The sequence below is a fragment of the Engraulis encrasicolus genome, chromosome 5 (genome assembly GCF_034702125.1).
Source record: "Engraulis encrasicolus isolate BLACKSEA-1 chromosome 5, IST_EnEncr_1.0, whole genome shotgun sequence".
NCBI lineage: Eukaryota > Metazoa > Chordata > Actinopteri > Clupeiformes > Engraulidae > Engraulis > Engraulis encrasicolus.
Window position 1 is genome coordinate 32,453,121 of NC_085861.1, and position 14,542 is coordinate 32,467,662.

At 44.7% G+C, this 14,542-nt stretch overlaps 1 protein-coding gene across 1 annotated transcript; it reads left to right on the forward strand.

Moving 5' to 3' along the window:
- The first annotated feature begins 110 nt into the window (after positions 1–110).
- mlf2 (myeloid leukemia factor 2) lies at positions 111–9,890 on the forward strand. The gene is made up of 8 exons (XM_063199133.1): positions 111–960; positions 1,225–1,342; positions 1,895–1,936; positions 2,057–2,110; positions 3,208–3,336; positions 4,917–5,076; positions 6,628–6,851; positions 9,401–9,890. Exons 1-7 carry the CDS (start codon positions 917–919, stop codon positions 6,846–6,848), a joined length of 768 nt encoding a protein of 255 aa, XP_063055203.1. The 5' UTR covers positions 111–916; the 3' UTR covers positions 6,849–6,851; positions 9,401–9,890.
- The last annotated feature ends 4,652 nt before the right edge of the window (positions 9,891–14,542 follow it).

Sequence of the window (14,542 nt, forward strand, 5' to 3'; positions counted from 1 at the left end):
CCCTAGAAACAATAAAAGTGAAATAGTTGAAAATAAACAACTATGCAAAAGAAAAATCCCAACTGGTTTGTTACCAATGTGGTACTTTTGCGTCACCTCCGGTTGCCGAAGGGTTAAAAACACCCCCTCTTCCATCTCTACTGCACTATATCTTCTTGTTTTGTGTTCGGAATTCTTATTAATCCGTCTCGCATCTATTAATGTTTTGAGGTGATATTTATCCTAAGGAGTATATGAGCATATGCTGTTTTGCATTCTATGTGTAGATGTGTTTTGGCGAACAACAGCACTATTTACGCTTTCCTCCTGACGCAGCACTAGCTTCCTTTGTCACTCGGACTTCCGTTTTCACGTGCAGTCAACTGAGAAGGGATGTTTTGCTTATGAAAATTCAAGATTTGATCGTTTATATCGTTTTGAGTTTCTGTATTTGAGACGGACAACATCCTTCGGTATTGCTAGACGCTAAATACTACGGACAAATCTTCACTTCTTTGTGTGCAAGATGTTGCACGCTAGCTGACCTTATCTGAAGTTGTTTGCTAATATCTGCTAGCTCGTTTTGTTGGGATAACTATCACCAGAGCCGTAGTGCGAGGTCATTTTAGACCACCCTGTAGAGTTCGTATCGATCATATCGCTTTTGTTTTTAGTGCACAGTGTAGTTGGTTGTTTTGGGACATTGTGTGTCCCTGTCAGATTGCCACATTATAGCCTAATAGGCTAATTAGCCAGCTTGCATTTGACAGCTGGATTGCTGTCTTGCTTTTTCTTGTCGGTCGCTGACATTTAGGGCTAGGGTAAAGTTGTTTGCCATTAGTGAAAGTAGTTGGCATTGGGTTAAGCCAACGCTGACTAGCTAAACCGGAATCGCAGGTGGAGACTAAAACTAAGCTGCTTTTTGTGCTGAGCCACAATGTTTCGCTATTTGGGTGATGCAGAAGAGAGCCCCTTCATGATGTAAGTACACTCTATTCGTCCAATTATTATTTTTCAGGCACTGTTAACAAATGCTGGACCTCAAGTCAGTATGTATGCTTGCTTTCTTTCGAAATTACCATGGGACCATTTCTCATATCATGTGGGTGAGATGAAGACAATAATCTCGACAAGACTTACTAATGACCGTGCACACGATGAGTATCTACAGAAACCAAACATTCAATGGAGAATATGCAGTGTTTAATAAATTGGTTGTCACGTCTTGTCCTTTATTCTCTTCAGGGATCCCTTCTCAGTACACAGACAGCAGATGAGAACCCTCTTTGACCCATTCGGCTTTGAGGCAGCAGCAGCCTTCCCCCTCGCCACCCAGATACATCATCCACGAAGACCTCTACAGGTACCAACGCTTCTTGTTATTCTCATTCATCCACCATGAGTAGAGAGTCCACCTAGGAGTAATGTTTAGTGTTTCTGCTTGGGAATTGGGAGCAGTGGAAGTGACATGGAGTTTTGGAGAGACACTGGAGTTTCGTTTCGTTCAAACAAACTATATTCAAGTAGGCTATCAAAATGTTTGCCAGTCATGTCAGCACAAACATGACAGCACTTCATTCAATGTTTACACAGGCACAAGATCTTTGGGGCAAAGCCTTCTTTCAAAACCAGGGGCTGCTATTGAAGTCTGCCAAACAACAATAGTCCGCTTCCCAGACTACTAAAAAGCCTCTTTGTTCACATTGCAGCAGTGCAACACATGGCTGTGTGTGTGTGTGTGTGTGTGTGTGTGTGTGTGTGTGTGTGTGTGTGTGTGTGTGTGTGTGTGTGTGTGTGTGTGTGTGTGTGTGGTTTGTAGTTTGTAGTGTGTACCTACCCTGTGTGCAGTGTCTAATGTCGGAATGTGTTTGTCTATCCCTCCCCTATGCTTATGTACCCCCCCACACACACACAGCCCCAGGCAACCGCGCTGGCTCCCTTTGGAATGATGGGAATGGTAAGGCTTCCCTTCCTGTTCTGCATCCTTATACATCATCTCTGCAAGAGTGTCATTTTTTTAGTCACAATGGCTACTGGGCAGAATTGATACTTATTGTGCATTTTCTGCTTTTTCAAGGGTGGCGGTTTCATGGACATGTTTGACATGATGGGAGGGATGATGGAGAACATGGTAAGCTCTTAAACATCAGACAAACTCTCGTATGAGATCATGTGTGAACGAACGTGTAATGTCTTCCAGACCTGGAAGGACATGTGATATAAAATTGTCAAATGATTCAAAGAAGGGCACGTTCACACTCGGTCCCTTTCAGCCATTGAAGCGAACTCAGACCTGTGAGTCAGAATTTTCTGCACATAGTATGGGAATGTACCCAAACCCCTCGGAAGTGGTTCAACCGTACTGGGACCATTGTTGACGGGGTCTCAGTTCGGGTCACTAGAACTTTTCCTCCTTTGCTTGAAGTTGGGTAGGAGGAACGAAATGTTACGCTTTGAAGTGGGCTTTTGCTTCAATTTACCCTTGTCAACAATGAAGTATGATGGCAAAGCCTGTATGTCCTATTAGATAAATGAAGTTTCAGGAGAATTTTGAATAAGAGAACACATGCAGAGGATTGTGAGTTAATAGCTCAATAGCTCAAACAGCGTGTTGACATCTTCAAACGCTGCTTGTTTCAAATAGACCGTCAGTGTTCTGACGCGTTACACCTGTGACTAAAGGTGTAAGCAATTAAGGAAAGCTCTAGAAGACTGGGTGTGTGAAAAAAAGAGGAATGAAACCTTACAAATGCCCTTTGGGCAAAGACGGTAGACAGAAGTCGGCTCACAGACGTCATAAGGGTGTAGTACGGCATGGCTGCCCATAGGCGTTTCTTCTTCTAGAACTTCTTGTACTGGCAGCATGGTTAAGTGCAATGCCCCTACCGTCAGGGCTGGAGTGTGATTTTTTGACAACTGTCATTAATTATCCCCCGCAATTAACGCTGACAGCCAGCTGTGGTTAATTTGGCCTCAAACTGAACATTGACAACCGTACATCCTCTTTCAACCGGACCGGAACTCGCAGCTGCCACTTGCACCCACAATGCAATTCAAATGACATCCAGAGCGACATTGGAGTCATTTTTTTTTATCAATCATGGCGTCGCACATGGGAATTTTAATTCTGAATTAACTCCATTTAATTACGACTAAAACTTTGAAAACATAATGTAAAACACCTCCCCTTGTGTGTCTCTTGCCTGTGTGTCTGTGTGCATCTTGCAGGAGAGAATGTCTGGTTCCCCAAACTGCCAGACCTTCTCCTCATCCACAGTGATCTCCTACTCTTCATCCGACCTCGGAGCCCCCAAAGTCTACCAGCAGACCAGCGAAGTCAGGACTGCGCCAGGCGGGGTAAGGCCGACTGCCATTTCAACTCCAGTGCTCACTAGTCATTACAATGCAAACTAGCTCAAACCTAAACACTGCTGTGACCCGAGGCCTGTACTACGAACGGAGTTCAACCTACCCAGATTTATTAAGTGTATTTCAATGCCGTTATTCCTATCACTGGTTGTGAATATTAGTCTTATCAATTAAGTTAGGGATTTATTAATAACTACATTACCAGACGACCAGTCCTCACCTACAAAACCGTATTAGCAGTGTGTGGCATACCTAACAAGCTCAGCCATCGGAAATGATAGTACATTAATATGTGAGTGTGTTAATTTCACCAGCAACGTTCCGCGGAAGGCGCGGAAGAATTATTATGGAATGTGTTCTGCGTCTTTTACGGGGCGGAATGATCCTCTCTCCCTGGACCAATCCGTTTCAAGAATTCAGCCAGAGAATACTTAAACCCAAAGTCAACCAAGAACATGAACTGTTAATACCAGATTTGAGATGTAGAGTAAATTGCCATGGCAGCATAGCGTGTTTCAAACACATCCTTTATCAGTGCGGGTTACTCGAGAAGTTACACTGCACATGGCCAAGTTACTTTCGAAGTAACCAGTAAACCAGCTTTGTAGTACAGGGCAAGCCACTGGTAAACCAGGACATCGTACTGCATCATATATCAGCCTGATCTCCAAAAATTCCGTGCTCCTGGACACAGATGTTAAGGACACGAAATCCGTGTCCAGGAGCACGGATTTTGCCAAAATTCCGTGCTCCTGGACACGGAATTGTTTTCCATGATGGGCACACGGAAGTGCTTTCTATAGGCTATTACCACAGCACTGTGTTAACTCTATCATTAGAAAATACATACCAAATGCTAATCATAAACAAAATAATGCTATAGCAATTTAAGTTGTGCCCTGACCAAAACATTCCCTAACCTTAACCTGTCATTGAAGACATATTTTTGAGAAATACCTTTTCCAGTTGGTTGCTAGGCTATCAAACTCATATAATGAATGAAAGAAAACTAGCTGTGCCCAGACCAAAACAATCCCTAACCCTAACCTGTCAGTAAGAAATGTTTTTTTTGAGACAAAATATTTGAAATTAGAAAAATCCTGAGAAAACACAAGACTGTGGAAATAGCCTATAGAAAGCACTTCAAACAATTCCGTGTCCAGGAGCACGGAAAACAATTCCGTGTCCAGGAGCACGGAATTTTGGCAAAATCCGTGCTCCTGGACATGGATTTTGTGTCCTTAACATCCGTGTCCAGGAGCACAGAATGTTTGGAGATCATGTTGCATATATACAGTACCTGCTGGGCATGATTGACTCCGGTAGAATCTTTTACTAAATCTGACAGTCGGCAAACAGAGAGTGGCTACGTTTACATGAGACATTTAACTCGCTTTAATTCTGAATAAAGGTTTATTCCGCTTTGAAAAAACGGCCTGAAGGCACAGCCAGACATTCAGAACAGAAAGAGAGTGGCTGATTTATCTACAGTAGGGTAGACGTTGCCAATGGATTGATGACTGTACTAATGTTGTGTATGTGTGCGTGTGCGTGTGTGTGTTGGGCAGATCCGAGAGACGCGCCAGTCCATGAGGGACAGCGAAAGCGGGCTGGAGCGCATGGCTATTGGCCACCACATTGGTGAGCGGGCACACGTGATGGAGCGCGCCCGAAACCGCCGCACCGGCGACCGAGAGGAGAGACAGGACTTCATCAACCTGGAAGAGAGTGAGTGACTGCAGAGGGCATCACTTGCATTACAGTAAAATGACATTTAACATAGTAGTTAATAGCATAGTAAGTGTAGAATTCTTGCACACCTTTGGTCAGGTGGGTAGGAGTGGAAGCCCTGGGTCACCAATGTTAAAGCAAAGAAAGCTCCCGCACACTGTTTACATTTGCATGGTTGAACCAGGTTGAATTGCTTGACGAAGGTCAGTAGAATAGACCGAAACATCGCAGTAAACCATGCAAATGTGAAGTGTGCGGGAGCTTTCTTTGATTTAACAGGCATACAAAGTGAATTCACCAAATAGGTGAATACGAAGCGCACATTTTATGACAAGTGCAGGTGTAACGGTTGGCGGTAGAATGATCGTAAACTTCCCTCCTAAAGCCTCATTGAGAGGTGCTGCGATGGCCACTGAGCTATCGTCCTAGACCAGGGGTATTCAATTAAAAGTCTCAGAAGGCGAGTTTTTCCAGTGAAGGAGCCGAACATAGAATCTGTGTAACTCCGAGCAGCACGGTGTCTGAGGTTAGGGTGCGAAGCAAGCAGATCATGGCTTTCCAGACAGAACAGATATTCACTTCTCTATTTCCTAGTAGCCTTAGGGTGGTCTATTAATGACACTGTTTTAGGTAAGATTTCACTCTCATGTGAATGTATAGTAGAGAGATTCCCAACCTCAGTTGTTAGTGGAGTTTGTCGCAAATTATGCAAGGCCACAGATAGCACAACATATTAGGGGCCAGAAGTAGGGATGGCGAAAATGTAAAAAAAAATCTTAACCGGCTACTGAGCCTCATAATCTTAGCCTATTTTTTTACCGGTGGCAGAACATTTTAACCGGTTAACGTTGATCCGGTCGACTACCGGTTAAACTGCTACCGGTTAGCATCCCTAGCCAGAACCTTACCATCCAAGGGCTGCATCTGTCCCCAGGGCCTCCATTTGAATAGCCCTGTCCTAGACCTTTAGCGGTACTGGTGGTTTCACACCTGTGCCCCCATGCTGCAGGGTTGTTGTGAGGCTTTTACATAACTGGTGCCGATTTCATACCCATGCTGCCATGTCAAACTGTTTGGGAGGTTTGGGAGGTCGCAGGTTCACGCCCTGAACTAGCGCAGAAAAGTGTCGTCACACGAATGCTTTTGATGAGTGGAATGAGTTTTGTTAAGAAGGAATGAGGACTTAAATGCCTACAGGTACCGTATTGCTATGTGCTATCGCCACCTCAGGGTTGTTGGATTGGTCTTAAGAGGCACGAGAACTGGTCTGCAGACCTTTGTGCACATGTAAGTATGGCTGGGGAATTCAGAAATGTTTTAACGAAAGATTTGTCAAACATTTTCAGATGTTACTGAAAAGTGATTCTGTTTTTCATCTCCTGTCTGTCTTGTCTGTGTAACCAGAGCTGAGGAATCCAGAAATGTTTCCGTGAAAGATGAACGTCACACGTTTACAGATGTTACTGAAAAATCATGGCATTTATTCTTTAGGAAGTGTCATAACGCTCCCCATCTTCCTGTTTGTCTGTCTGTCTGCCTGAATATCAGGTGAGGCAGCCGCTTTCGACGAGGAGTTCAGGAGAGGCGTGGGGCGGTACGCTCCCCCAGGGGTGCGCAGCATAGACTACGGTCGCGACAGGAGGGCAGGAGGCGGGCAGCAGTTGGCCCTGACGGCCCACCCCAGCTCCGACTCGCCGCCGGTCCCCCGCCACGAGTCCCCACGCCACCACCACCAGCGGCCCCACTCCCGCCCCCGCTACGACTGGTGAAAGGTATGGACTCACACACGGGAGGGGAGGGGAGCAGGGCTTGGAATTAACTTTTTCGCTTGCTTGCCACTGTGGCTAGTGGTTTTCCCAAGGCACTAGCCATTTAGGTATTCCACTAGCCATAGAATTTATATTGGTTTTTTTCCCCCTCTTTATCGCGATAGCGTACGTCTAACCTCAGAAGATAAGGTGCTAAAGCAAGATGAGTGTATAGCTCTCTACATGGAAGTATCAAGCAAATAGAAACTGAGTTACTGAGCCCTTTTTTGAACTTAGATACAAACAATTGATACACAAGGGGCAAACAACAGAATATAGGCTACTATGATGCGTATGTCATACCAAGGAATAAGCTGCCAGCCAAATTGGCTAGTGACACTGAAAGTGTTACTAGCCATAGACAAGTTTTACCAGAATTTGGCCGGTTGGCAGGTGCCAGTGTCAAGCCCTGGGTGGGGGGTATATCATTTCAAATATGGCACTGCATGGAGTGGAATTTGGCAAAGTTGGAGCCACGTTGGTGCCGAATGCAAGTTGGGCATGAGCTCCCATTGTACGTGTATGTGGATGGGCACTGGGGGGGTAACCATTGGTGCTGCGATTTAGGGCGACTCCACTTTCACGCACGAAGCACTACTACATTGTGTTGTATGTGATCAGCAACCTAGCCACGTTGTCACCACGATCTAGACCGGGGAATACTTCTGTTTTAAATGTTCAACATGACTTATCTTGAGGGCAGGACTTGGTCATTCTCTCCAGTTATGCGTTATATCTCCATGGTGAAATGCACATACTACATACAGTAGATGCACATCCCTCCACTGCCATGTCTGTTTTGTGTGTGACAAGAGTCCAAACAAAGGCATATGTCTCCAGCAGCTAATACCAATCATAAGTAAGGCCTCTTTGTCTGCATTAATATTAATACCCATTCATCGCCTATGAAATTAATGGAACGGCAATGCAATGATGTAGTCAGCGGAGAACTTTTGGTGCCAGTCTCGTGGCCACACATGTGGGAGTGGACTCAGACTCTCTTAAGTAGCTGGCATTTAAAAAAAAATCCTTCAGTGCCATTTTTTCCCGTAAAAGTGGGTCTGGGATAAGATGGATTATGTATTGGTAAACCAGCTCTCCGAAGCACGAGGCGAAGGCAACTTTGGAATTGATCCAAACTGTAATATATTTTACAAGGATATTTTTAACCGTCACATACCCTCTAACACTGTGTTCTCGAGGGCGCTCCCTTGGCCCCTGTGTTGAGTAACAGCTTGCTATTAATATTTTAGCATAATTGTTGCTGCATAAACAAAATGTGAACACGTATTATGCTACTTAAACATGTAGTTGCATTTGGGTTGTATTGGGAATACAACAAAAGGTATGCAGCTTAAGATTTTTTTTTTCTCCACATATATTTTGCAAATGTCTTGGTGGCGGCGCGATGACATTGCAGTCACATATTTCTTCTGGGTATCCCTCCCCTAGAATGAACTCAGGAGTGTTGGCAGCAACCCAGTGTGACCGTTGACCTAAAGAAACACTTCTTTTGAATGTGACAACTTTGAGTGTCACAACCACAGGTCCAGAGAAAGCTTTAATTAAAGTTCCATTGAGAATCTGTGACACCAACAACCAACAGACAGTCAGCCTACTAGTCTGTGTGATTTATTATGTAGATTTCACCACAACAAATGGCAGGGAGATGCATTTACATTTCCTGGTTGAGTGTAATGCTAAAGGATACGTAGAGTTGCAACAAATGATGCAAGCTCCTCTCTTATGCTTTTGATGCATTGTTTCATTCAAACCCAACCTTGGTCCTTTCCCTGCTGTGTAAAGTGTAGCAAAGCTATTGATCTCATCTGTCCAGTTTTGTCTTTATTTTTAAGATGGATACTGGCCAGATGAGGCCTGGTGTTATTTATACGTGGCTCTGTATTGAACCTCCAGGCAGTGCAGCTGAGCTGACCACTCACACAGACACACAATGCTGGTGCCGCTTTCTCTTTGATTTCACTCTTGCTACCTTACTTGGCTGGGTAACACATCACATTCACATTTACTCTAGTAAGGATGTATGGTCAGGTCCATCACACAACATTAATAATATTGTATATGGAACCATATGTCTTGCTGGTTTTTTTATATTCATTTTTGGAGTTCTCCATGTAAAGATGGGATTGTCGGAGCAGAATTCTAGAATTATCTGTTTTTGAAGGGGAATTATTGACTGTCTTCTTTTTTGTGTTATGTACTCATACTTTGGAGGACGCATAATTTAAAGGTGGGGTTGCAGATTAACCATTTTAAGAATATGTACTATTATGACATCACATTGGGGGTTCCGCAGGCTCATAGGAGTCTATGTAGAACCTTAGAATCCTGGGGGAGTTCCCCCAACATGATGTCATACCTGCAACCCCACCTTTAAGAGAGACATGATGCACAATTCCATACATGTCACAAAAAAGAAGGCCAATAATTCCCCTATTGCTTCTTGTGGTTTCTTGGTTCTAAATGTATTTTTTTTCTTCCATTCCTTACAGGTTCCTTTGGTAGAACCTCCTTGGCGCTGTGAAAAAGAGGAAGAGTGGTAGAGAAAAATCTGAACTGAACTAGATGGTTGTTTGATAGATTTTGGTGTAACTGGACTGTCTGTATATAAATATAAAACTACATATCGTGCTTTTACTCATCCGCCACACCACACTCATACCGACTTAGGGTCTGACAGTGACAACATAGCTTTGTAACGACACACACCCACACACACACACACACACATGCTCACATACACACCACAGGGAGGTGTCCACACACCTACACACACTGTAAATAATCTCCTCATAGCAAACAGTACAGTACTCCTCGGCAGCACACTACTCTACACACCCAGACATACACACCCACACACAAACACACCTGCTGTATAGTCCATGAATCTATATGTAGACACTAGAGCTTGTGGTTTGAACTGTACGCTGTTGTCTTATGAAACTGAAGTATTGTTAAGCATTCATTAAACCTTAAAGGTAACATTGTCTGGATTTCTTTTTTTTTCCCCTTCACAGTAAAACTGTGTATGACCCTCTGAATATGAGTTATAGCATTGAAGAAGTTTTAAAAAATCTAAAGAGCCTTGGAGAACGTAAATTAAAATTCCTGGATCAGTATGCTTAAGGATCATACATTCATGTATAGCTTACCTCCTTAACTAAATAGCAGACATATATAGTGCCATAGGCTAATTATCTGGTGGTCTGCTATAGATATTCAGCAAGTAATGATTTGACAGTTGATGTGAGAAAAAATGTCACATTTTGAAATGAAATGCAGCCATACTTCAAACCTACCAGAGTTGTACCAATCAAAAAGGCCAGCAATATGTGGTGTGTGTAGTGTTGAATAAACAGTACAGGATATAGTACAAGTTGTTTGGAGATCATACAACTCTCATGGGAGTTATCGTACTGCTTTAACAACAGCCCTGTGATTGAGGGTAGGCGCCATTTACACACCTCTTAAAAATTGCAAAACAGTGCATACTTGCCTTTTTATGACTCGGTGTTAAAGATATGCACAGTTTACTCACCCTTTTATTGCTGTACTTATCACACATTTATTTATTTTAACCTGTGCTCCTCTGAAGCAGCGCTGCATGTCTGACCTTACGACTACTAAATCAGCTCATCTGTCTTTTTTTAAGCAGCAATTGTCCAAATGGCTCTTAATGACTCTTAAACTATAATCTTAAAAAACATACCAACAGGTATACTAACATTCTCTCCAGATGCCCTAGATGTACGTACATTTGCTAGGTCATAGGGTGAAACGTGACGGTATTGCATTTTAAGTCCAAACATGTTCTTAAAATTTTTAGCCTTTTCGCCAAAAAATTGGGAGTGGAAGTGGGAGAGGGATTTGGATAGGACAATAATAATAGCAAAAAAATATTAGAAATGATTTAATAATGACCATTCTTGCATGATGGCATTTAGATTTCCGTCTTGGAAAACATGGCTATACTAACATTCTCTCCAGATGCCAAGTATGTACGTACATGTCCAGGGCTGTAGGGCAAAACGTGGAACAAGTGCATTTTCATTTTAAGAATTTATTATTTTGTAATTACTTTATAATACTAAGCATTCTTGCATGTTGGCATTCAGACTTCCATCTCTAATAATTGTGGTTTAATATCAGTGGTTGCCTACGGTCCTCAACTGGGAAGAGTACAGCCATGCGGAGCATCAAGCCCAAGGGCCATGGGCTGGATACACAGCAGTGATGCTAAAGGTCACAATGGAGTCTAGATGATCAGAAAAAAACAGCCGGGTGGGTCAAGGGGTCATTTCCCCCAGGCCCAGGGAGAGAGGGGGAGCTCAAAATTGGGTCCCCATTATACTGTAGATGGGGGGGCCTATCAGAGGGTTTTGTTCTAGGCCTAGCCAAGGCTGTCAGCGGCCCTAATGATGACAAATATGGGTGTACCCTACGTAGCACTGTGCTAATGTACTTAATATAGAGATGCACCGGATCCGGCAGGATAATAGGGTTTTTCACAGGATCCGGTTCCGGTAGGATCTTAAGCAGTGGATCCGGTATACGGCATATTACCTAAAAATCAGGGTCTGGTGCATCTCTAGCTAGGCTTTTCAGTCAGTCTTTCACAACCCCAATCATTGCATGGATTGGAAGCGGCCGTTGCAGGCAGTGTGGCAATAAGCCAATGAGTCTAAAAAATAGTTTGAGTCAACGTAATAAAAATGGCCCACGTGTGCGAGTAGACTATATGTTTCAACCCTTTTGTAGGATCCGGTATCCGGTTCCGGATCCGGCAGGATCTTAAGCAGTGGATCCGGTATCCGACAGGATCCTAAAAATCAGGATCCGGTGCATCTCTAACTTAATATATAAAAAACTAACCCTATTTACTTATTGTGCTGTATAGTTATTGTGCACTTCGTATCTGCAAGTGTTGTATGCTATGATAATGTAATGTACTATGTAAAATGACGTCTCCAGGACCACGTGAAGCAGCTCATGAGAGACAATGAAGCGATGTTGTATGCAGTATACTGTAAATGTACAGCACAAAACTTTGTTTAAAAGATTATAGAGAACCTGAACACGAAATGTAGTTGGTCTTTAGTCCTTTTAGTAGTTATTCCTGCACAATACCATGCAATAGGCACAAGCTCATTTGCATGTACGCGCCGATGCACACAGCAGCATGCTGTGTGACCTCCAGCAGTGACGAATCTTAAATGGTCACCTGACATGCCCAGAGGACACCAACCTCTCAGCCAATCAAATTGCCGCTCTTTCTCCCGCTGTGTCTGGTAAAAGCATGTTGTTGTGTCCTCCACTGGCAGCTATTGTACAGTATAGAGCTCGAAAGTGACGTCACTTCCCCCGATTTCATGGGACCTCAACAGCGTTTTTAGCCGAAAATCGTAGCATGTAATCCAATGGCGGTATTAAAATGGCATTTCGATCCCCTTCGAGTTGTGCCACGAGCTCCATATATGTTGTTTCTGATATTTTTGCTTAATTTTTCGTACAAACCCCCACATTTTTTAGAAAGCTGTGTTTCTTCACATTTTTCATGCCGACGGTCTCGGAACAAAACATTGACACTTCTGCATGAATAATCTTTATCTATCATCTTAAACAGCATATTTGTAGCCCAGCGCATATCATGACTGAGATCAGAAGATATTTACTCGCTACCACGTTGTTAGATGGTCAGCTTAGGTCCCGTGAAACGCGGAACTAAGGGGCGGGACTTTCGAGCTCTATAACCTTTTCATCCCCCATTCACCCTCTACGTACGTGTGTCTTATCACTCTTCAATTCTCTTATCCCCAGATTTCAATCTGTCTATCTGACACTATTGTCACTCAGCTTTACTTACACTACACGGTGACTGTGAGGCTTCTGAAAGACGTGCAATGTGCACAGATTAGGACGACAATGGATTTATAGTGGTTGACCAGATTTGTGTTGTACTGTGCAGTCTGACAACCATGTTCATGAAATGATTACAAGCATCTGAGAATGCTGGACCTGCTGAATACAAACCTGTTGTGCCCTGTGTGTGTGTGTGCGTGCGTGCGTGCGTGTTGCCATTGTGCCATACAGCCACACGTGTGTGTGTGTGTGTGTGTGTGTGTGCGTGTGTGCGTGCGTGCGTGCGTGCGTGTGCATGCATGCGTATCTGTTTGTGTGTGTGTTGGGGGTGTATTTTGGTGCTGCTCCCTTGATTGTTTGACAGCAGTCCACACAGGCTGCCGGGCAGGCACGCGATCCGCCGGGGCTGGGCCCTCACCTCTCTCTGTGTTTACGACTCTGCCTAATTAGCTAACTGACATCACTGTGTGGCGCGGGGGGATGACAGCCCTACAGACAGGAGTCTGGCTGTCAGTCGCGTGCCGCTGTTGCTAAACCATGCATATTAATTTATGCAAAGTTGCCTTGTTTGCCAATTATAGGCACAGATGTTGCAGTCCAGTGCACAGCGCAGAGCAGCGCAGCGCTTGGGCTATGTGCTGAGCTGTGCTGCCATGACTGGGCATGAGCAGCAGGGAGAGAGGGGTGGGGGTGGGGGGTGGGGGCAAGGAGAGGAGATGGAAAGGTGGACAGGAGAAGAGGTAGAGTAGAGTAGAGGAGTCATGAGGGGAGCAGAGAAGTCATGAGGAGAGCAGAGGGGTAGGAGAGGAAAGGAAATGGAAAGGTGGAGAGAAGAGAAGTCGAGGGGTGGAGAGAAGAGGAAAGGAGAGGAGGAGAAGGAGAAGAGGAGAGATGTCATGAGGAGAGTACAGGAGAGGGGCAGGGAGGAGAGGAGAGGAGAGGAGAGGAGAGGAGGAGCAAAGCATTGGTATGAGGACCTGAGGAGAGGAGAGAGGAGGAGAAGAAGAGAAGACACCAGAGCATTGGTGTGTGGATAGGAGGAGAGGAGAGGCGGAGGAGAGGAAGAGAGGAGGAGAAGGGAGCAGAACATTGGTGTGTGGATATGAGGAGAGGAGAGAAGTAGAGAGGAGGAGAGGAGAGGACAACAGAGCATTGGTGTGTGGATATGAGGAGAGGAGAGAAGAGGAGGAGGAGATGAAGAGAGGAGGAGAGGACAACAGAGCATTGGTGTGTGGATATGAGGAGAGGAGAGAAGAGGAGGAGGAGAAGACAACAGAGCATTGGTGTGTGAATATGCGGAGAGGGGAGAAGAGGAGGAGGAGAAGAAGAGAGGAGGAGAGGACAACAGAGCATTGGTGTGTGGACCTGAGGAGAGGAGGGCCGTTTTCACACGTCACCTCACATCAGTGCTCAGCATGTGATGCTCACTGACATCTCACAGCGCAGCTTTGCTTAGTGTGTGTGTGTGTGCGTGTGCGTGTGTGTGTGTGCGTGTGCCTGTGTGTGTGCGCGTGTGTGCGTGTTAAAATTAAATTTGCATTGCCCCTCACCATCATGCTGGTGTCCTTTACCCAAACTCTCACTCTCTCTCTCTCTCTCTCTCTCTCTCTCTCTCTCCATCCTCCGATGACTCATGTGTTCCTGCCCCCTCCCCCTCCTCAGTCTGTCACTGTATGTAACCCTCCTCCCTGCCTCCCTCCTGTGTGCCAGCCTCCCTCCCTCTATCCTTCTCGCCCTCCCTCTCTCTCTCTATCTTTCTCTCTCTCTCACACACA

Bases quoted from the DNA above. Each gene is read 5' to 3' on its own strand.
- mlf2 (XM_063199133.1), top strand. From the start codon at position 917: ATGTTTCGCTATTTGGGTGATGCAGAAGAGAGCCCCTTCATGAT. The intron at 2,111-3,207 runs GTAAGCTCTTAA...TGCATCTTGCAG, and splicing joins GAGGGATGATGGAGAACATG to GAGAGAATGTCTGGTTCCCC. The intron at 3,337-4,916 runs GTAAGGCCGACT...TGTGTTGGGCAG, and splicing joins TCAGGACTGCGCCAGGCGGG to ATCCGAGAGACGCGCCAGTC.